At 44.9% G+C, this 22,031-nt stretch overlaps 1 protein-coding gene across 2 annotated transcripts; it reads left to right on the plus strand.

Annotated features, from left to right (window-relative positions):
• The first annotated feature begins 2,291 nt into the window (after positions 1-2,291).
• CLDN18 (claudin 18) lies at positions 2,292-21,310 on the plus strand. Of its 2 annotated transcripts, none has more exons than XM_008152808.3 (5): positions 2,292-2,511; positions 15,040-15,204; positions 16,386-16,503; positions 19,854-19,964; positions 21,139-21,310. In XM_008152808.3, exons 1-5 carry the CDS (start codon positions 2,292-2,294, stop codon positions 21,308-21,310), a joined length of 786 nt encoding a protein of 261 aa, XP_008151030.1. The 2 variants fall into 2 exon arrangements, with proteins under 2 accessions (XP_008151030.1, XP_008151021.1); XM_008152799.3 differs by lacking the exon at positions 2,292-2,511 and adding an exon at positions 7,475-7,694.
• The last annotated feature ends 721 nt before the right edge of the window (positions 21,311-22,031 follow it).

Consider the following 22,031-nt stretch of genomic DNA (forward strand, 5'->3'; position numbering starts at 1 on the left):
AACTCCTGAGACTGAAATGGGGTGGGTACTTGAACCGTTTATACCCCTGGTGCACAGTCAAGGAAGCATTATCTTGTTCCTCCCACAAGCCAAACCAAATGGAAATGAGTCACTACATGGCTGAATCCTGTTCCTGGAACACCCATATTAGGCTGAAAATCAGGTTTCAGTGGTCATTTTTCTGAGTCATCTCTGACTTGGCAACATGAGCTCATGTCAAGAACATGTTGAGTTTCTCCTACAGAATCTGGGATGGACATTTCACCTGGAAGGAACAGGTTGGCTCTCTCACTTCCGGAAATCTGACTTTGTTTTTTTCAGAGCCTACATTCAGTGCTTGGAGACCTCTGGACATAGTGGTATTCAGTTTGTTGTTTCTCAAAATATTTTCTATACTGTAAATGAGAAATAGTCTTTATTTCTCTCAGAGACAGAGGGCCAATTTTGATTGAATGGCAAAAGTAAAATCTTACAACAATGCCAGAGTTAGGACATGAACACCTTCACGTGTTATGGTACATATATAAAATGCTGTTCCTCTGATTCCCAGATGGGTAAAAAATAAAATAAAATAAAAATTTCTACAAGTTTCCCAATAATGCTTGAACACTGACCATCTGGACAGAAGGTTAGACATGAGGAGTATTCCCCTGGCCACAGGGCTAAGGTGGACTTCTGGCAGCCAGAGGGGCAGAGGTACCAGGAGGAAGTCTCACAGTCACTGAAGGGCACTTTATGTCAGAATTCTCTCTTCTCATCTCAGGCTTCACAATTACCCCATTACTGGGGGTTTGAATGTGTGTTCTGACTTTAGACCGCCCCATGACTGAGCACATCACCAAGATATGACCTCTGCTCTCGCTTAGAGTTTGCTATAATTGTCTGAGTATATTGCTCCACATGCAATGCTTAGCATCTTGCATGCATAATCACATTTGACCTACAAAACAATCCAGGAAGATTAAAAATGGTTATCCTCTCTTTACAGATGAAGACAATGAGGCTCAGAGAGGTTAAGTGACTTAGCTGTTGTCCCACGCAGCCAGTCAGCAATGGAGTGAGGATTGAACCCGGGCTGCCTAGCCCCAGAGCCCAGGCCCTTCCTGCTGCTTGCCTTTGCTGCCTTCCGCCTCCATGGTCTCTCTGCTGGAGGCCGAGTCAACGCCACAGAAGCTGCAGACAGCTCGACTACGTTAACTACTCAATCCCATCAAACAACTACAGTTGATTATTTGAAGATTCACATTTGCAAATTTACCTACTCACTAAAATTTATACCCCAAAATCAATACTCCAAACACTTCCTCGGTCATTATTGGACACGTGCATTGAGCTGCTGGAAGTGCATGCGCTCAGCTGACCTGGAACAAGGCGAAGGTCTGCCCCCTCGTTTCAGCTCTCCTACTGTAATCAGGTGTCCTTCTCACATTTGGGCCATGTTTCCACATTTCTGTGAAATAAATTTCTCTATTTAAAACGGCCCCCAACCCTAGTGCTGAAGTTGCTGTCTAGTGTTTCCCAGTGCAAAAGGGCTATTTTGCGCCTTTCAGGGAAAAGCATGTGTTACATAAGCTTCGTTCAGGCGCGAGTTACAGTGCTGTTGGTCAACGTTAATGAATCAACAATAAATATTAAATTGGGTATCTTTAAACAGAAACACACACAAAACAAGATTACTTATGGATCAGTTGATGACACTGTGACCCTCAGAGGCTCGCAGGAACCTAACCCTGTATTTCTCAAGGGGCAACGGTTCAGTATTTGCTAATTTAGTGTTCCTGGTGACTCTAGAACTTAACTACCGTGATTAACGAGTACTTCATCCTGCCTCATCACCGGTGTTACCTAAGTTTTTAAATTAAAGTGGCAATGGCACCTTGGGAGGGCCACAGGGTGAAGCCAAGTATTTCGTGGCTTTAGCTCCTAGAGGCCCTGCCTGGCCAACCTGCCGGGCCCTCTTAAGAGTGCCCTCTGCACTTGCTTTACCCTCTACAGAAGGAAACCTGGCTAATCAGGAAAGAAACTCCCTCAAAAGGTAAACAGTGAGGAGAGTGTACATATGGTGGAAAACAAATGGGTCTTGGTACCATGTTGTGGAAATTATCTCACCGAGGCAGATAAAGGAGCAGGGTGAGCCCAGGTGGCACTGTTGAGTCCCCTCCTCCATTTCATGGCCCATTTGTGACGTCTGCACCAGCCTGTCCCAGAAAACTCTGTCCCTACACCCAACGCTCTCAGAACTGTGTTGTCCCTCTGGCGTGTAGTGCCCTGTGTCTACGCTGCACCCCACCATGGCCGTGACCGCCTGCCAGGGCTTGGGGTTTGTGGTTTCACTGATTGGGGTTGGGGGCATCATTGCTGCCACCTGCATGGACCAGTGGAGCACCCAGGATTTGTACAACAACCCGGTGACAGCTGTATTCAACTACCAAGGGCTGTGGCGATCCTGTGTCCGAGAGAGCTCTGGCTTCACTGAGTGCCGGGCCTACTTCACCATGCTGGGGCTGCCAGGTAAGGGCTGGTGGCTGGGAGGCTGGGAGGGGCCGCTGGGCCTCTGCCTGAGGCACCGTGGAGGGACTGCTGGGGAGGGAGGAGCAACAGCCCCCACCGCCAGGGAAAGAACAGGCCCGCAGACACCTTAGGGCGGGGAGCCTTCTGGAGCTGTCAGGGCTCCTGTTCCCCTCACTGGATGATGCCCAATTCTCCCCAAGGGGCACATTTTAAAAATAACTTCTATGTGAGCAATGGCACTGGGTCTCAATCACCCACAGTAACAGGACTCAGGAGGCCCAGACTTCAGCCCCAAGATTCTCCTTCCTGAATTGGGGACTGTGAATGTCTCTCCAGGCCCCCTTGTGCCTGGTCCCAGCTTCTAGGGAGATCACTTCGTAAGTCATGTAAATGTCTAACCGCTATGCTGTATTCCTGGAACTAATATAATATTGAAGGTCGACTATAACTGGAAAAAATAATTTAAAACAAAATAAATTTTAAAAGGAATAGATGATGTTTAGATAAATAATAGCACTTCTGTGAAATGGAATACTAATAGGCTCCTATTAAAATACTGTTTTACTCATATCAAACTAAACATTTAACATTAAATATATTAAATGGTGTTTATAAAGCTTTGATTGTACATATATGCAATTAAGTGAAAAGAGAAAAACATCAAATGGTATAATTTTTTAATCAGGTAAAAAATTATATACAGAGAATGGATAAAAAGGAAGTATTACAAATTTTGTCTAGGATTTAAAATTATAAGTGATTTGTTAAAATTATCACTACTTACAAATTTTCTATTATTAGCGCCAAAAGGTGGAATCAGAAATTAGAGATATTCAGGGTGCTACAAAAGTAGGTATACAGTTGTGAGTTTGTGCAACACAGAGTTTATTCGAATAGTATTATTATGTGTTAACTAATTATTGCATCATTTAATGAAGAACTATAAATCTAACTTTGCCCCACCCTGTACAATGTGATAATATATTTTTAAATTAATAGATGTATCAATTATTTTTATTAGTAGCTTACTAATTTTACTTCTCCCATATTTTATTTTATATTGCCATTAGACCACCATTTTTGCTTAACTACCACGCATAATTTATATTTATATTCCTAAAAAATGGTAAAGCAAAGGTGAGGGAAGTTTATTCTCCATTATCAGTAAAATAATATAAGCTCCTGGAAATTTATAACTTGAAATGGCACTGCCAGAACCATATTTAACCCTGAATATAGGGGTGGTTTTTTCCTAAGACGTCAGCAAAACATTTGCTCCATTTTAAAAATGATTAAACGAAGTAGTACCAACATTATTACATTATTGTTAGACAGAATCAGAACATGAATTATCATTATTATTACATATTATTATAATCAAGCCATGAATTATCAGTATGGTTAGGTCTACATTTAATTTAAAAAAACACACATAAAAAAAAAACACCTATTGCCATGAATGGGGAAGCCAGCTTTTCCCCTGCGGACCTTATTCACTCTTTGGAAATGGCAGCTCGGACAGTGGTCATCTCACTTCAAAGCACAGCTCCAGGAAATGGAAAATCCCATCTTCCAGATGTTTTAAAACATAGTAAATGTTTATTTCACATAAAAAAGCATGTAGACTTAAAATTTCTCTCTACTCATTCAGTATTCTGCCTAGGTAGGGGTGGCTTTAGCTTATTCTTTAAAATTAACCTTTCCTTCGTCCAAAAAATAAAGTTACTGTCACCATCTCAAACAAGAAAGAAAGCTTGATTCATTATACCTGCATAATATTTCCCTGTCTTGAAATTTTGCATAAAAACATTTGCATAGGGAAATGGGAGTGAGAATAGATAACTTATAATAACCTATTTTTTAATTTTTCCATTATCAGGTTATTATTTTAGTGATATTATAGTCAATGTGTTGGGGGTTGTTTGACAAAAGTCATAAAATGAACAACTTAAAACCAAACTCTTTAGGAATAAAAAGCCTGTGTCTTGGTTGAAATAAGTAAAATGAACTTTGCCCACAGAAACAATGACAGAATCATTCCTGAATTACTCCAACATTTTCCAAACTAATTGGTCAATCCCTGCCCACCAGCAGAGACCATAGTCACTTTTGCTAGTTGTCCCCTCCCTACCTTTTAGACTTGGCCTTGTAGCTCAGTTCAGGGGGTACAGAGACAACAACACTATTTATCACCTTAAGTCATATATGACTCTTACTCTCTTTTGGGGGGATTTCTGGCTCATACATCATTCTCTACTAACCCTGATCACAGAACCTAAAGCAAGGTGTGTGGTTGAGGGAAGTGTTGCCTCCATTCAAATTAGGAAGGAGACTTTCATATTTGCTTTCTGTGTTTGCTGGGAATAAAGTCCTGAGAGTGGTGGTTGGGTGCACCCAAGATAACATTGAAATGTCCAGTTGCTCAGGCTTGTTTCCTGGAGAACCTGTCCAGGTTAGAGATGTGTGTGTGTGTGTGTGTGTGTGTGTGTGTGTGTGTGTGTGTGTTTTGGGACCTTGAAATATAGATTTAGAGAAATTCTAATTAAAATGTGTCTAAATTCAGAGGCAAAATGCACAGCTCAATTAATTCTAAAAAAAAAAAATGGGTAGACAAAATGCAATGGTTGATCTCTGGCCAAGTCTCTCTTTTGCATGATTATACTGTACTAGAGGCCTGGTGCATGAAATTTGTGCATGGGAGGTGTCCCTCAGCCCAGCCTGCACCCTCTCCAATCTGGGACCCCTCGAGGGATGCCTGACTGCCCATTTAGGCCCGATCCTACCAGGACATCCCTCTCATAATCCAGGACTGCTGGCTCCCAACTGCTCGCCTGCCTGCCTTCCTGATTGCCCCTAACCACTTCTGCCTGCCAGCCTAATCACCCCCTAACCACTCCCCTGCCAACCTGATTGATGCCTAACTGCTCCCCTGCCAGCCTGATTGGCCCTAACTGCCCTCCCCTGCAGGCCTGGTCACCCCTAACTGCTCCCTGCCAGCCTGATTGGCCCTAACTGCCCTCCCCTGCAGGCCTGGTCACCCCCAACTTCCCTCTTCTGCATGCCTGGTCACCCCTATCTGCCCTCCCCTGCTGGCCTGATTGCCCACAACTGCCCTCCCTTGCAGACCTGGTCCCTCCCAACTGCCCTCCCCTTCTGGCCATCTTGTGGCAGCCATCTTGTGTCCACATGGAGGCAGCCATCTTGTATGTTGGAGTGATGGTCAATTTGCATATTACTCTTTTATTAGCTAGGATAGAGGCCTGGTGCACAGGTGGGAGCCGCTGGTTTGCCCTGAAGGGTGTCCCAGATCAGGGTGGGGGTTCCCTTGGGGCATGGGATGGCCTGGGAGAGGGGCCTGTGGTGGTTTGCAGGCCTGCCATGCCCCCCGGCGACCCAAGCGAAGGCCCTGGTATCTGGGATTTATTTATCTTCTATAATTGAAACTTTGTAGCCTTGAGCGGAGGCCAGGGCAGGCCAGGGCAGGCAGAAAGCTTGGCTTCCTCCATCGCCGGGGAAACCCAAGCCTCCTGCTCTCTCCAGCTCCGTGGCTCCCACCATTTTTGTTGGGATTTATTTATCTTCTATAATTGAAACTTTGTAGCCTTGAGTGGAGTCCAGGGCTGGCCAAGGTGTGTGGGAAGCTTGGCTTCCTCCATTGCCGGGGAAACCCAAGCCTCCTGCTCGCTCCATGGCCGCAACCATCTTGGTTGGTTTAATTTGCATACTCGCTCCTGATTGGCTTGTGGGCGTGGCTTGTGGGTGTAGCGGAGGTATGGTCAATTTGCATGTTACTCTTTTATTAGATAGGCTAATTCCTGATACTTTTATCAATTGCAGTGAAAATTTTTCAGCAAAATGTAGAAGACTGTATGTAAAATGTGAAAGGGCTTTGGAGTGTCCTAGTTTAGTCCCCATGTTACAAATGAAGACACTGTGACTTGCAGAAGCTCAGCAGTTTGCCCCAAATCACCCAGCACAGCATGTGTTAGTGATAGTGTCAGAAGCAGATCCTCAGCCTCTCAGTAACCCATCAGGGTCCAGCCAGCCAGAGTCCCTCCTCTGGCCTTTGTGGAACCTTCTGTGACTGCCATGTGGTCTTCATGTGCTTCTTGTGGCATGAGTGAAAGGGTGAGGTGGAGGTCAATAGGATTCTCATGTCTTTTCATCCCAATTCCAATACCTCTAGGATTTGGCTTCCTGTTCTCAAAAGTGGGGACAACTTAGTCTGACCCTCACTCTCTATATGGAAATAGAGAGAGCACCAGAGAGGAAGTTGAGCAGGGAGCTAGCTCCACCTTTGCTGACTTAAAGCATCTGTGGTTCACTAGGACAAGTTCCTTGAACTATTTGTACCTCACTTGACTCACCCCAAAAAAATATATGGGGGGAATAGTAACACTGCCCTGCCCATTTCTGTAAGATTAAAATGAAAAGATATAAAGGCAAAGTGGTTTATGAGTTGTGAGGAGAAAATATGAAACTCTGGTTTAAGATGGAGATTCCTGGGCCATTTTTCAAAAGTGAGGTCAGCCAGGTGGTTTCCTGAGATGAGCAGAGTCTAAAGGAAGGGCTTGGGGGGGTTCCCAGCGGTGGACACATCAGCTTTTCCCCCAGAGGGTGGCGTGCTGGGGGCAGAGCCAGAATCAGGAATGGGGCACGGCCTTGGGGGAGGGTGTCCACTCAGCCCGCCCTGCTCTTAAACCAGCTGGGCCTGCGCAGATCAGCAGGACAAGTGCCTCTTGGGGCTGCTTCCCTAACAAATGAGAAAATAATGCCCTTGAACCAAGAGTGAAACTGAACTATCTAAGGAAAACACTGTGAGCAAACACCAAGAGCTGAGGGAAACCATCTGATTAGAGCGGCTCCCCTCCGCAGCACAGAGCACGGTAGGCCCACACCTTCCACCGGAGGAAGGTGGCAGCTGGTCCTAAGGCGAAGGCCAGAGTGCCAGTGGCCCAAAGCCATGTCCACCACCACATGCCAAGTGGTGGGCTTCCTCCTGTCCATCCTGGGCCTGGCGGGCTGCATCACCGCCACGGGGATGGACATGTGGAGCACCCAGGACCTGTACGACAACCCGGTCACGTCCGTGTTCCAGTACGAAGGGCTCTGGCGGAGCTGTGTGAGGCAGAGCTCAGGGTTCACCGAATGCCGGCCCTTCTTCACCATCTTGGGCCTTCCAGGTAGGCACTGGGCAGGACCCGGGGGCCCCACCAGGTGAGGGCAGGAAGGGGCTGTGAGCTCCCACTGCAGCCGGGAGAAATCTTGGAACAGGTTTGGCTAAGAATAGAATGTGTGACTAGGAGGTGTTGGCCCCAAGTCAAAGAGGGCAATAGCATAGGGGAGAAAATCAGACAATTCACACTTGTCAAAGGAACTGGTAGTGAGGAAGCAGGTCAAGAAAAGGATGGGTCTGATGTAAGGGCATGCTCATGATACCAGAACAGACTAGAGTTCCTCAAGGCGGAAATTAACTGTGTGCATGTATGTGCGTGTGACTTGCTCCTGCCTGCACATACATAGGAATAAGGAAGGAGGATGGTGACTATTTTCTTACAGCCAAAAAGTTGGGTTAATTTTATTACATTTTTGATTCAATTAAATTTTTCTTTGAAAAGTTGGGTCTCTGTAGGTGCTAAAAATATATATATATTGCCATTAAATTATAGTCTTTTTCTGCATTTATGGTGAGAAGTTCTAGTATGCACTCTTAAAAAACAATATCTGTCAGAATATAACTATATAACTGTGTACTATAGCTTTGCCAAGTTGACACATTAAAAATAACTATCACAGGCATCAGGCATGCATATGTGTTAGGACAGTGAACAATGGATGAACACATACTTCACTGAATGAAACCCAGAAGGGCTCAATGTCCTGAGTTTCCCTCCTAACCCCATTCTGATCTCAACTCTCCTTCTGTTTTGATGGCCTGACCCACTTAGTTTGGTTCTTATTTGCTCTACCTTCTCCTTATCCTTCTGGATCAGGAGTAAGTGACAAGTATGTTGAACTGGAGGACAGACTTCACCATTCCTTGAATGCCTGCAGCATTCAAAGTCTATGTCCCGTAATTTTTCACTTGATTCTCATTTTTATGGCTTGGTTTCTATGGTTTAACTTGCCTCCCCATTTGGAGTATAGATTTCTTGTAAGGTAGATAATATTTCAAATTTTCTCAGTCAGGGTTCAGGTTTAAATTCTGAAAATACATTCAGAACTTTAGAGGTATACAGGATGAAGAAACTGGCAAAAATTATTCACTCATTCTTCAATGATTTGAAATTAATCAGTTATTCTAAATGATTAACTCATTCATCTATTTCAGTCCACCCATCCATCCATCTATAAAAAAATATATAATTATAGAACTATAATTATATTATAATAATGTCAGAATTTAAATATAATTATAAAAGTGACATTCTTTCACCCCTGAAGATGAACTAAATACACATCATAGGGTATTATGGGAGCTCTAGTTGTGTTAAAAAAAAAAAAAAGAAAGAAAGAAAAAGAAGAAGAAGAAAGAAAGAAAAGAGAAAATAAAAGGTCAGGCTAAACAGTGGCTCTGAGGAGTGTCCAGGATATGAGTTTGGTGAGGAAAGGAAAATGATATTGGGTTCTGCCTCTCTGAAACAAACACTTTGTGAATAGATAGATGGAAATAAATGTGCATGAAACTGTTAAATACCTGTGAAGCCCTTGAAACTGAATTGAGAAAAGCAATTTAACTAATTTGTCTTTATTTTTGGAAAGAAATAGAAGATGGGTGGCAGAGTAGAAGAATTGGGTTATTTATTCCATTTTTGGAAGCTACTTGTATTGCAGGATCAACAGGACCACACACTACATGGAAGACCTGCTTAGGGAAGCAGGGGAGGTCGAACCTGGCCAGAGGGAGGAAAGGAACCCTATGAAGGAGGGATATGCTGTAGTGTGAGGAGAGAGGTCAGAAGGGACTTGCAAGGCCATGGATTGTTGAACTGTTAAATGAAGAAAAATGACTGACCTCATATTCAAAACTAAGGCATGACTTTATACTCCATAACCTCTTCACAGAAACTCACCACACGTTATCAACCTTTTGCTCTTTCTTTATCTTTCCATGTGTGGAAATCCCAAATATTTCCACTCTTCTAATTGGCCAAACCCACTTTTCTTTCCGGTTTTACTGAGAGAAACTCTCCCCCTTGGCATTTCTACCTTCTGTGAAACAAGATCCCCTCTCTCTCCCGTGCAAGGCCGGCCTCTCCACCAGAGCTCTGTAGGCCCCACACCATCCTGTCTGGTCATCCAGCTGATCAGTCCCTCTCCTTCTTGCCTCTTTCATCTCTCCTCCTGACTTATGCTTATATCCTCCTTTCCTGGAAATCTTCTCTTAATTCTGGTCATTGTCAAGTTCTGTCTCTCCCTGTCCATTAATGATGCTTTGGGCTTGGTCCTGGATACCCATTGTTCCCACTGCCCAAATGCCCCCCCCCACCACCACCACCCCAAATGCCATTTCCACAAATCTTCCCATAGGCAAGGTCCAGCTCAAATACCACCTCTGCCCTGAAGCCTCTTCACGTCCTCATATTGACTAGGATCCCACAAACCTTTGTACCAAACCCAGTGCACTCTGATACCAATGAGCATATTCCCTCCCCGCACCCCGCCCCATGACTCTGCTCACAAATCTGAAAGCTGAGAAACCCAGGCAGCCATCAAAAATGAGTACCCCAGCCCTGCCCATCTGGGTCAGGGGAACAGGATTCCACCAAAAGCCAGGAAGGACATTTCGTGGGACTGAATTGGCAGAAAAGGAGATGGTTTAAATCTTTGATAAAATCTAAAGCAAAAATCCTTAAGGTAAAAAACTATGAAACTGCTCTTAGTATCCTTTCTAAAGGAGCTGCCTTGTTTGCCTCTTCATACAATTGGCTGTTTCACATAAAGTCTAATGCTCATCATCACGTAAAACCAACTTGTCTTTCCCCAATGTATGGTAGAAGAAACTGGCCCTAGGAGGTGAACTGATTATAAGTTAGTTATAAAGTTGAAATGAGATTTGTAGGAGCCTCCTAGGTTTTGGTCAAGCTGCATTTCCTTTCTTTAAAAAAAAGAAAAGAGATGTTTTAGCCTTTTTAAATATGTGGGCAAACATCTAAATGTGTACACACTATTGTACATGGAAGGAAATCCCACAGAGAACTGAGAACACATCTACAAAGTCCAAGAGAACCTGTATTTTGGGTATAAAAATGAGGCTGCTTGCCCTGATTTCTCATAATCAAAGTTATGTAAGAATCTGAATGCCTCCTCAGCTTGTGGTTGTGGAAGTAGCTGCTTGTTGATAGTAGGGCAGTCGCCCACAAAGCTTCAAGCCCAAGCATGGGCTAGTCACTGGAGGGGCATCGTTTTGTGGTGGGGCCACCCATTGTGAGAGTTATATAGTTGGACCCCATCTTAGAGGTGAAAAGAAAGGTCAATGAGGATATTAGCCGCTTACACTGACTCATCCATCACCCACCTCCCCTGTTCATTGCCAGCTGATCCTGAGCCCATTTTTCCTGATCTTCCCTCATTCCTTGGTCCAGGCCTTTCTCTTCCTTTTATTTTTCTCAAATCTTCTTCCCCTATTGCCCTTTATACTCCCTCACCCATGGCTTTTTCAAATCCTCAACCATATTTTGTCACCAGGAGAGAGGATTCAGGTTTGTACATAGTTAGTACAAGCCAAAGCCATGAGGAGTTGGAGAGAGGTAACTTCTTTTTAAAGAAGGGAAGGGAACTGATATCCACTGAGCCTGGCTTAGTTCTATGCTGGTGCCAAGTAGCATCTGATCCTCACAATATCTCCGTGCAAAAGACATCTCTATCCCACTCCAAGTTGAGGAAATTAGGTTTCAGTGAGGTTCAATTACTTGCCTAACAACTTACCTGGCATCACACATTCTGTAGTATTTCTCAAGATACAAAAGACCTCCCTATTGGTCCCCTGGGATCTATGGAAAATCTAGGCCTTTCACCTTGTTCTGAAGGGCCTTGCCTCTGAGGTCTGACCTCAGACTTCCCTCCTCCAGGCTCCCCTCCTCCACCAGCCCTATCAAGGGCCCCAGGCCCAGGCCTTTGGCTCCTGGTGACTTGCTGTGTCATCAGCCCCACCCTCACCCCTAGCCAGCTCAGTGATGTCAGCCACTCAGTTCCTCTCAACTCCCCACTCTGAGCACCTCCTCCTGAGCTCTCTTGAGATCAGTTTTCCCAAGTTAAACAATTGAAATTTTGTTAATAAACAACTAAATGAAAATCTCTAGGGGTAGGGCCAAAACATTAATATTTCTTTAAAAGTTTCCCCAGGAGATGCTAAGGTGCAGCCCAGGTTGGGAACCACGCCTGAAGGCACCTGGCCTATCAGTTCATTTTAGGGGAATAAGAAATTTTGCTACAGAGAGATAGCACTGAGTTTCCTTTTTTTTGTTTGCTTCTATCAGCCCTGAATTCTGCCCACCCTTCATGTTTGATAATGCCTCATTGTTCATTGGAAAGAATTCTATAATCACACCTTTGGTGCAGGGAATCAATCTATAGAAACCGTTGACTCACCTGTTATCAGCTGATAAGCCTATGCCTCTTGCTCAGAATATCAAATAAGAGGCAGAGTGGCTAAAAGAGAAACCTACCTCCTTCAAGAGCAGTTCCTCTTATCTGTCTGTGGAAAAGGGTTAGAATCCCAGTTGGTAGAATCTTCTAACTAGAAAGGAAGTTTGGGTCACAACCATGTATCACCATGGTCATTACTAGACATAGGGGGATTCTAGCAGAGAGTGATGGAGAACATTTCCTCCTACTTCCTGGCATCTGCCTCCATCACGGCTTCCACTCTCAGAAGGGGTCTCCAAAACATGGGGTCTCCAAAACATGGAAGACTTTGGTCTGTCCATCCAGGCTGAATTCTGGTTCTGACAAGATATAAAACAAAGTTGTGTCTTTTCCAACTACAGGCCAAAAGAAAGGGGTAGGAGTAAGCTAGAAGGAGATTCCAGATATGAAAAGGAGCTCATGGTCTGGGTGGACCCCTGGTTCAAAGCAGATTCCAGTGTTCATCAGAAATCCAAAGGTCAAGAAAGAGCAGGAAAGAAATGAGGACTTAACATGCAAACTGACCCCAGTAGAGGCAAGAGGGCATCTGAAAGCCTAAGCAAAGGTTGACTGGGACAAGCTGGCCAGGGCTCCAGTACCTAGGAACTCCTATAGCACACCAGCAGCAACTCTTCACATCACCCAAGCCCACAGTGCTTCCACCTCCCACCTGCCAGCATTGCCCTCCCTTCTCATCCAACAGTGTCAGGGAAGGTCACATACCTCAGCCATAACCACAGCGCACACACTATATGTTTTCAGGAACAAACATTAGAATCACTCAATCAAAAGAGATTTGATGACCCTATCCTTGCCAAGAGTGTGGGATAAGTGTAAGTTTTCATAGAATGAGAAAAAGACATCCTTTATCCTTCCTAGTTAATTATTTTTTGGTGGGTTAGCTAGTTGGATGGTTGATTGGTTGAGCATATGAATGTGTTGTTTGACTATGGGAGTACACCAACATGTGCTGGAAATATGTAAATGAATATACTAATAGGTGACACATGCTTGCATTTGCCAATGAGGAAATGAACAGGATGTTTGTTACCAAAATCCTTTGGGGCCAGCAAAGCCATCAGGCAAGGTTTGGGAGGTCACAGGTGACACCCTAGAGCCCTCCTGTTTTAGGAATGGATTCAAGGGCCACTCTCATGAGTTCTCTTTGCCTTAGTGGTGTTACCATGGCTCTAGCATCAGAATTCAGCTGAGAGTCCAAGAAGACACTGTGCTCAATTCTCCCAGGAATGAATGGTCAGATCACAGAGGATTGATCCACACCATAAACCAACACATCTACTTTGAAACTATAGTTGCTAATAGGACCAAGATTGATAATGGCTGCTTGTAGAATCCTCTTCCCAGGAGAGAAGCAAAGTTAAAATCAGAAGTTTCTTTATAGAGAAGAGAGTCAGAACCTAATAAATGGAGGTCAGCCCAGCCTGGTGTGGCTCAGGGTTGAGCATCCACCCAGGAACCAAGAGATCACCAGGTCCATTCCCAGTCAGGTCATATGCCCAGGTTGCGGGCGCGATCCCCAGTAGGGGGCATGCAGGAGGCAACAGATCGATGATTCTCTCTCATCATTGATGTTTCTATCTCTCCGTCTCCCTTCCTCTCTGAAATAAATAAAAATATATTTTTAAAACATAATAATAATAATTACTATTATTATTATTAAACGGAGGTCAGTGGCACAGAACTAGAGTAGCTGGATACCATTGTTTCTACACATGGAGTTAACTGATGAAAAAGGGCCTCCATTCCTCTGACACTGCGGAAGGCTCTTTAATGAATTCCGTATGATCTACCTGTCCTTTTTCAATATATTCATTGATTGCTATAACAGCTAGAATAGGATGGAGCTTTCTGCTTTGCTCCACACAGTTCTCCAGTCCTGTTCTAAGAACTCTCCAAGCTAGGGGCCTTTCCCTCTGGAAGACATCAAGCCTTCCTTTTGTAAGATTCATTATGCTTGCAATGGACATGTTTACTGACTGTCTTTCCCCACTTTGGTAGAACCTCCATGAGAGCAAAGACCATGTCTGCCCCGTTAATTGCTGCCATCTTGTGCCTACTCATGGGGCTCAGTAGAAAACTGTTGAGATTAATCACTGCACTTTAAGGACACCCTAGAAATTATTGAAGGTTTCTAGGGTGTCCTTAAAGGGAAGGTCACTGCAGGAGAGTCCCTGCAGGACTTACAGCTTCCACTCATCCTGAAAAGGAAACTGCTGGTAAAGTGTGGTCATGTTGAAAGGCCTGAGATTGAAATAGTATTTTTTTATAAGTACCCAAAACTTACAGTTCACCATGACCTTAGTTGCCCCCTTAGAAGGAGGCAAAAAATACAGTGCCCTTGTTATATCACTTAGTGACCTTACTTCATTATATACTACAAATTAATACTGGGTTTTGCTAAAGTGGACACAACTATATGAAACATTGAGCCCACATGGAAAGACTAGAGAAGACAGATGTTTGGGTTAGAAGTCAAAGCAACCCAGTTTTACTTTAAGCTCTATCAATAATTTTTAATGCCACCTTAGTCACACCACTTCACTTTCCTGGTCCCCAGAATATCAAGCTTTAAAATAAGGACACGAAATAGATAAATTCCATGGGCCCTCCCAGCTCCAACTGTCCATAATTTTCTCATTCTACAGATATTTGCATGCATGTCCTTCATCAATCAGAGGATTGTAAGTGATGGTTTTGCATTTCCCACACTTCCACATCCCTTGACAATAACAAGGTTCACATCATGGTTTATGGACTTGCTGTTCCCCAGAAACTCAGTGCTGGTTGGTTGTGGTTGCTGGGTTTTATTCAACCAGAGCCTGATCAGTCATGTTGGAATGATCTTGTCTGTCTGCTTGTGTCTTGCCCCTTGACCCACAGCCATGCTGCAGGCAGTGCGAGCCCTGATGATTGTGGGCATCGTCCTGGGTGCCATCGGCCTCCTGGTGTCCATCTTTGCCCTGAAGTGCATCCGCATTGGCAGCATGGAGGACTCTGCCAAAGCCAACATGACACTGACCTCTGGAATCATGTTCATTATCTCAGGTAAGCTAGGAGCCTGGGATTCCTGCTGTCAGACATGCTTCTGGGAATGTGAAAATCATTCTGGCAGAGGAAACTCCTGCTTCTTCCTGTTGAGCAGAGCTTGAGCACAATTCAGAGCTTTGCACACTAGGATTACAGCAAGGGTGAGGAACCTTTTTTCTGCCAAGGGCCATTTGGATATTTATAATATCATTCATGGGCCATACAAAATTATCAACTTAAAAATTACGTTATTATGAAAAAAGCTCCTAGGGGAACTTATTGAATTTCGAGTCCTGTCTGCTGTTGCCTTGGCAGGACCAGACCAAATTATATAGCTCTTGGGCCGAAAGTTCCCCACCTCTGTTCTGCAAAATTATCATGAGTCCCTCTTAGCTGCCACCCCAGTCCCATTGTAAGAGACTAGAAGCCTGATGCACGAAAATCATGCACAGGGGGATGGGGGGGGGGTCCTTCATCCCGGCCTATGCCCTCTCGCAGTCCTGGAGCCCTTGGGGGATGTCCGACTGAAGGCTTAGGCCCGCTCCCCACAAGGAGCGGGCCTAAGCCCTCAGTTAGACATCCTTGTCGCTGCCACGGAGGCGGAAAGAGGTTCCCACCATCGCTGCTGCACTCGCCAGCCATGAGCTCGGCTTCTGGCTGAGCAGCACTCCCCTGTGGGAGTGCACTGACCAACAGGGAGAAGCTTCTGCATTGAGCATCTTCCCCCTGGTGGTCAGTGCCATTATAGCAACCGGTCATTCTGCCATTCAGTCAATTTGCATATTAGCCCTTTATTATATAGGATTCCCAACCCTAAGGTAGTCATGTGACTCAACCCCTAAAGGCATTATTTTGATAAGATTCTAGAAAATGATTTTAAGAGAAGAGTTCTTGACATTGTCAAAGAACCAGGCCCCAAATGTTTGTACTATTAACCATTGGTTCTAAAATGCATGCAAAATCTCTTTCTGCACATATTCAAATCCTTCCATAATTAGAGAGATAAGAGAGTCCAAGCACCCAGCACAATGTCTAGGACATAGTGAGAATTCAATAATCAATGCTTGGATTAACTGTCTGTTATAGGAATGGAATGTTCTGAAGCCTATTCCTCTACACTCATTTAAGTATACATTGCCTCAGAAACATTGTGGTCACTTTAAAGCTAACTCCAGAGCTTTCTTGTTCTTTATCTACAGGTCTTTGTGCAATCGCTGGAGTGTCCGTGTTTGCCAACATGCTGGTTACTAACTTCTGGATGTCTACAGCTAACATGTACTCTGGCATGGGTGGGATGGTGCAGACTGTTCAAACCAGGTAACCTCCTAATCTAGGTCTCAGGATTCCATGGTGAATATTGTTGTAGAAATCCAATTAAACACATTGCCTAATGTGACTGTCAGTGCCTGAAATAGCAAAAATTTATCAGAGGCAACCAAGCCATATCGTAAATCAACAATGATCTGTAAATTCATAACCTTCATTTCAGTGAAATATCCTTGGTGATATGACTTGAGGCTGATCTGACATTTGCATTGAAATACAGTGACAGTTCACGATATTTATCTAACACTGTTACACAGACCCCATTGTGGTGGCCATGAAAGTGGCATCATTAACCAAGGCATGTAAATGAGCATCAACCCATATCTCTAGTCCATGATGGGAACCCGGCTAGGGACAGGCAAAAAGATTGAATAGAACTGAGCAAGATTGGGTGAGAAAAGTAATGTTTCATCCTCTTTCAGCTTGACTCTTTCTCTTGTTCATGAATTCATTCATTTTACAAATGCATTGAGCACCTACTGTGGGCCAGCCACTGTTCCGAGTGCTGGGGCAAAGACAAGTTCACAATTCTCATGGAGGTTATGGTATAGCAAAAGGACGTGAAACCCCACTGTATGTTGGTATCTGAAGGAGGGCAGAACTTTTAAAAGATGAAAAAGCAATTCTAATATGTGTATTCATTTAGCAACTTCAAAGGGCCATTTCTCATAGTAAGAAGCAGCAGCAAATCCCTGAAGGAGAAAGGCCTTGTTCTGAGAGAGCAATGCAAATATTATAGCTAAGTGACCAGTCATCTCTGGAGTAAATACACTTGGTATTTCTTCAGCCACACCATTATGGAATACAGACAGGGTGTAAGGACATGATAAAACCTTTTACTCTCTGGCTTCCCTGGAACTCCTATCCCCATCCATGTCCCTGCTTTGCTTCAAGAATGGGAAGGAAGCGTAGCTGCCCTTATCTGCCTCCATGGTCCCCCAGGTTCTCTTGGTTACAAGAGCAACTCAGAAGTAAGTTGACCGATTCATTCTGGTTTGCCTGGGACTTTCCCTGTTTTAGCATAGAAAGTCCCATGTCCTAGAAAGCTCCTCTGTCACAGGCAAATCAGAAGAGCCCACCTTGTCCACAGTTTCTATGTGCCTGGAGTCACTGCCCTGCCCAGAGGAGCCACCTACCACCCACCTGACGCCCAGCGCTAATGTGTTCCATCAACCTCTCACACCATCTCCTGGAACCTGACAGGCAACTTCAGCCCTGAAATTGAGATCAGAGGATGGCAGTTGGCCTCCTGAACTTTTTCCTCCTGGGTGCGCAGCATTTTTCCTCTTTCTGTCTTTTCATCTTCTCTATACAGATAGCACAGCTGCCAAGAAAAATCTTGGCAGTTTTGGGGGCTTTGGTTCCTGCCCTGCCCCTCCCTTCCCCGCCCCCCGCCCCCCGCCCCCCGCCTGACACTTGTAGAACCTGAACCCTGGATCAGAACTACAAAATGCCTGCCCTTGCCCTGTAGACAGCTTGCAAGGTGTTTTGTATTAGCCTAAACATCTCATTTTATAACCAACTTTTAAAAATTAGAAGTGTCTCAGAAACAGATCCTGAGGATCCCTGTGTGAGTGATGTATTAAGGACAGAGAGACAGATTAGGGCGTGGGGCAAGCAGAACAGGGAAGGGGTGATCTCAGGTGAAGTCTTGGGCTCAGCCTGATCCTAGGGAGCTATGGGGTCTTTCATATTTCAGCACCAGCCAGCCCCTTGTGCATGTGGGGAAAGTGACTCCAGTGGCTGAACCAAAGCCAGAACTCAAGGGAGAGCCACAGGGACCAGCAGGTTAAAGGCCAAATAACACATGAGCTGGGGGGAGAGGCACAGAAATGGATAAAGGGACAAAGGGGAACTGGGCAGAGCACCATTGTGCCTGCCACACAGAGATTTTCTAATGCAAACACACCTCACATACACACACAGGTCTATTTTTTCACCTTCTTATAGAAAAACCAGAGCTGGCAGCACTGGGCCCTCCTTCTCCGATGGCAACATCTCTGCGCTGAGAGGCAGCTGCCCTTTTAACTGGGGCTCACACCTCCAGGTTGCCACAGTCCCCACTACTCTCAAATGCCCAACTCTGAAATCATTTATCATCACGTTTATGGTTTTTCTCTCCGTATAATAGAGTTAGGAATGTGAAATATTTCCTTACACCTAGCCCACTTTGCTCATTTAAGTTTCTTACCTGTCCCAGATAGGTATATAAGTTTGCTCACCTTGATCAAGAGTGTCTAAGTTACCCTAGCTAGGTTTGGCTCAGTGGATCGAGTGTTGCAGGCTTGATCCCCGGCCCCAGGTCAGGGACAGTGCAAGTGCAGAGGCAACCAATTGATGTGTCTCTCCCACCTGGATGTTTCTCTTTCTCTGTCTTTCCCCCTCCCTTCCACTCTCTCTAAAAAAAAATCAATGGAGCCGAAACCGGTTTGGCTCAGTGGATAGAGCGTCGGCCTGCGGACTGAAAGGTCCCAGGTTCGATTCCGGTCAAGGGCATGTACCTTGGTTGCAGACACATCCCCAGTAGGGGGTGTGCAAGAGGCAGCTGGTCGATGTTTCTCTCTCATCGATGTTTCTAGCTCTCTATTCCCTCTCCCTTCCTCTCTGTAAAAAATCAATAAAATATATAAAAAAAAAATCAATGGAAAAATATCCTTGGGTGAGGATTAACAAAAAATTAATAAATAAAATGGGCAAATTAAAAAAATAAATAAAAGAGTGTCTAAGTTGAGGAAGGCAACCTCATTCCTCATGCACAGAGGATGGTGTAGTTTAATGATTAACAGTGAGGGCGAAGGAGGCAGAGTGACCTGCCTTTGAATCCTGGAAATGCCATGTTCTCCCTGGGTCTTTGGAAAAGTTCATTAGCCTCTCAGAGCCTCAATTTCCTCATCTATAAGATGGTCACATCAATGTAGTTCTTTATGAAGACGGTACTCCTCCCTACATGGACGGTTGCCAGGATTACTTGAGGTAGGTGAGATGAATGCTTCCAGAACCACAGTAAGAACTCAAGGGACCGAAATTCCTTCAGAAATTGAGACTGATTCTCTCGAACTTCTCTGGTTAAACTGTCAAGCCACTCCCCTTTAGGGATGCCTCAGTGACCTATGAGGTCCAAGAATCCTGCAGCTGTTCTGCCGGCTAGTTTAGTTCCAGTGCTCTGCTCCAGGGCACCTGTTCAGTTGGCTGTGACCCAAAGGCACATGTGTTCAGGGGCATGGGCAAGGATAGGTGTAGAATCCAAAGGGGAGACAGAGAGGACAGGCATGGCCAAACGCAGTGGGTGGAACCTGGAGAGTTGAGTCAATCACGTTCATTGCCATCATCTCCCCGCTCAGGTACACCTTTGGTTCGGCTCTGTTCGTGGGCTGGGTCGCTGGAGGCCTCACGCTTATTGGGGGAGTAATGATGTGCATCGCCTGCCGGGGTCTGGCACCCCAGGAAACCACGTGAGTTTCCCCATCCCAATGTAATCAGAGGTCTCATTGGATTCCATTTTATCATATAATTTCCAGCCAGAATGATCAGTCTAGGCATATGGAATAACATTGTTGAGACTGAACCTTCTCTTTTATGGGGAATAGAAAAAAAAACCCGAATAGGAATATTTCTACCTGAGCAAATTTAGGTGTGATCCTATTTGAAGGGGGAAAACCCATCCAGGGGTTCCCTCTGGCTCCAGTATTCTGTAACTCAATGGCTCTCAGCTTGGAGCAATTTTGCCCCCAGGGGATGTTTGGCAACATCTGAAGACACTTTGATTGTTACAACTTTGGTATGGGGGGATGGGTGATACTGGCATCTAGTGGGGGAAGGCCAGGGATGTTGCTAAACATCCCACAATGCACAGGCAAGCCCCACAGCAAAGAAGCATACAGTCCAAATGCCAATAGTGCTGCTGTTGAGAAACCTTGCTGTAACTCCATAAATGGGCCCAGAGTTGAAGACCTGGATCACAGTCTGGTCCTGCTGTTAACTAGCCCTGCGACTGCTAGCACATCATTTGCCCTCCTCTGGACCTCCGTTACCTCACCCATAAACCGAGCGGAGTAGAGGAGATGGGCTGCATGGAGGTACCTTCCAGCTCACAAATGCTATGATTCTTTGGCACAACCATGTTCCCCTGGACAGTGTTTCTGGTTCAGCTTCACTTTAATTCAGGGGTGGGGATATCCGGCCCTTGGGCTGTATAAGGTCCACAGAATCATTGGGTCTGGCCCTGCCAAGGCATTTAGGGGTGAATTAATTATATGTTTGACCAAATAAAGCAGGCTAGTTTTTAAGTTGGTTTTTCTGTATGGCCCGCAGATGATGTTATAAATATCCTAATGGCCCTTGGCAGAAAAAAGGTCCCCCACCCCTGCCTGAATTGATTAACAGAGGGAACTGGTAGTCAGTAACTACCAGCTCTAATACAAAGCGAGAAATTCTGCTCCACTGCAGAGGTCGAAAAACCAGTGCCCCAAAACCTAGAGTGACCAATTCGCTCAGTCTGCCCAGGTCTACGGGTTTCCTGGGACACTGGACTTTCGGTGCTAACACTGAGACATTCCAGCGTAAACGAGGTGCTTTGTCCTCCTCCCAAATACATCTATGATCCTGGAATGTTCCTTTGTCTTTCAGTTACAAAGCCGTGTCTTATCACGCCTCGGGCCCCAATGTCGCCTACAAGACCGGAGGTTTCAAGGCCAGCACCGGCTTTGAGCCCACCACCAAAAACAAGAAGATATACGATGGGGGTGCTCGCACAGAGGACGAGGTACAATCTCATCCTTCCAAGTATGACTACGTGTAGCACTCCAAGACACTCGGCATGGGCAGAAGAAAACCCCAATTAGAGCTCACCCCAAAAAAAACAAGGACATTTTACCTTGATTCCTGATGGCTTTTGACTCTCTGCTGGAAGTTAGAAAAGCGTTGATTTCACCTGTGGGGAGGCCAGTTGGTCTTAGCCACATGTCTCTGTCTCTAAATATTCCATCACAAAACAGCGAGTTATCAGATATGAATTAGAGCCTATAGCTCACATTTTCCAATCCTAAATTTCTTATTTTAAATATTATCTCCCTAATCTGATTATAGAATATGGTTTGAATTCCTATCTGACACTTGAATGATTTAGACAGACTCTCCCTCCTCCTTCTAGCCAATAGCCCATTGATGATCTATTTCTCAAACTCATCCCCCAGAACAATTCTGAAAGGGGAAAAAAAAGAGATTCTGTCAAAAGACATCATTTCCTGCTAATTTTGCCTCTAATAAACACTGATTGGAGAAGAGGAGAGAGGGGAAATGTATTTGTAATGTCTTAGTAAAACTCATAATCTGAGTTTTCTTACCCTGTGATCTTAAATGGACCAAAGTGATTTCAGTTTGAGGAAAGCAACCAAGCTTTTCCACCTCTTTCACCATCTGCTCATTCCAGCAAGACTCTCCCAAGGGTTTCCGGAGCCCCCCACTATGGGTCCCCCTCTGTCACAGGCCAGAAAGCATCCCTAAAAAAAATGAGAAGAGGA

Source organism: Eptesicus fuscus, chromosome 18 (assembly GCF_027574615.1).
Source record: "Eptesicus fuscus isolate TK198812 chromosome 18, DD_ASM_mEF_20220401, whole genome shotgun sequence".
In the NCBI taxonomy this organism is placed as follows: Eukaryota; Metazoa; Chordata; class Mammalia; order Chiroptera; family Vespertilionidae; genus Eptesicus; species Eptesicus fuscus.

Coding starts and splice junctions, on each gene's coding strand:
- CLDN18 (XM_008152808.3), top strand. CDS start 2,292: ATGGCCGTGACCGCCTGCCAGGGCTTGGGGTTTGTGGTTTCACTGATT. Junction 15,205..16,385: donor AATCATGTTCATTATCTCAG/GTAAGCTAGGAG, acceptor CTTTATCTACAG/GTCTTTGTGCAATCGCTGGA. Junction 19,965..21,138: donor CTGGCACCCCAGGAAACCAC/GTGAGTTTCCCC, acceptor TTTGTCTTTCAG/TTACAAAGCCGTGTCTTATC.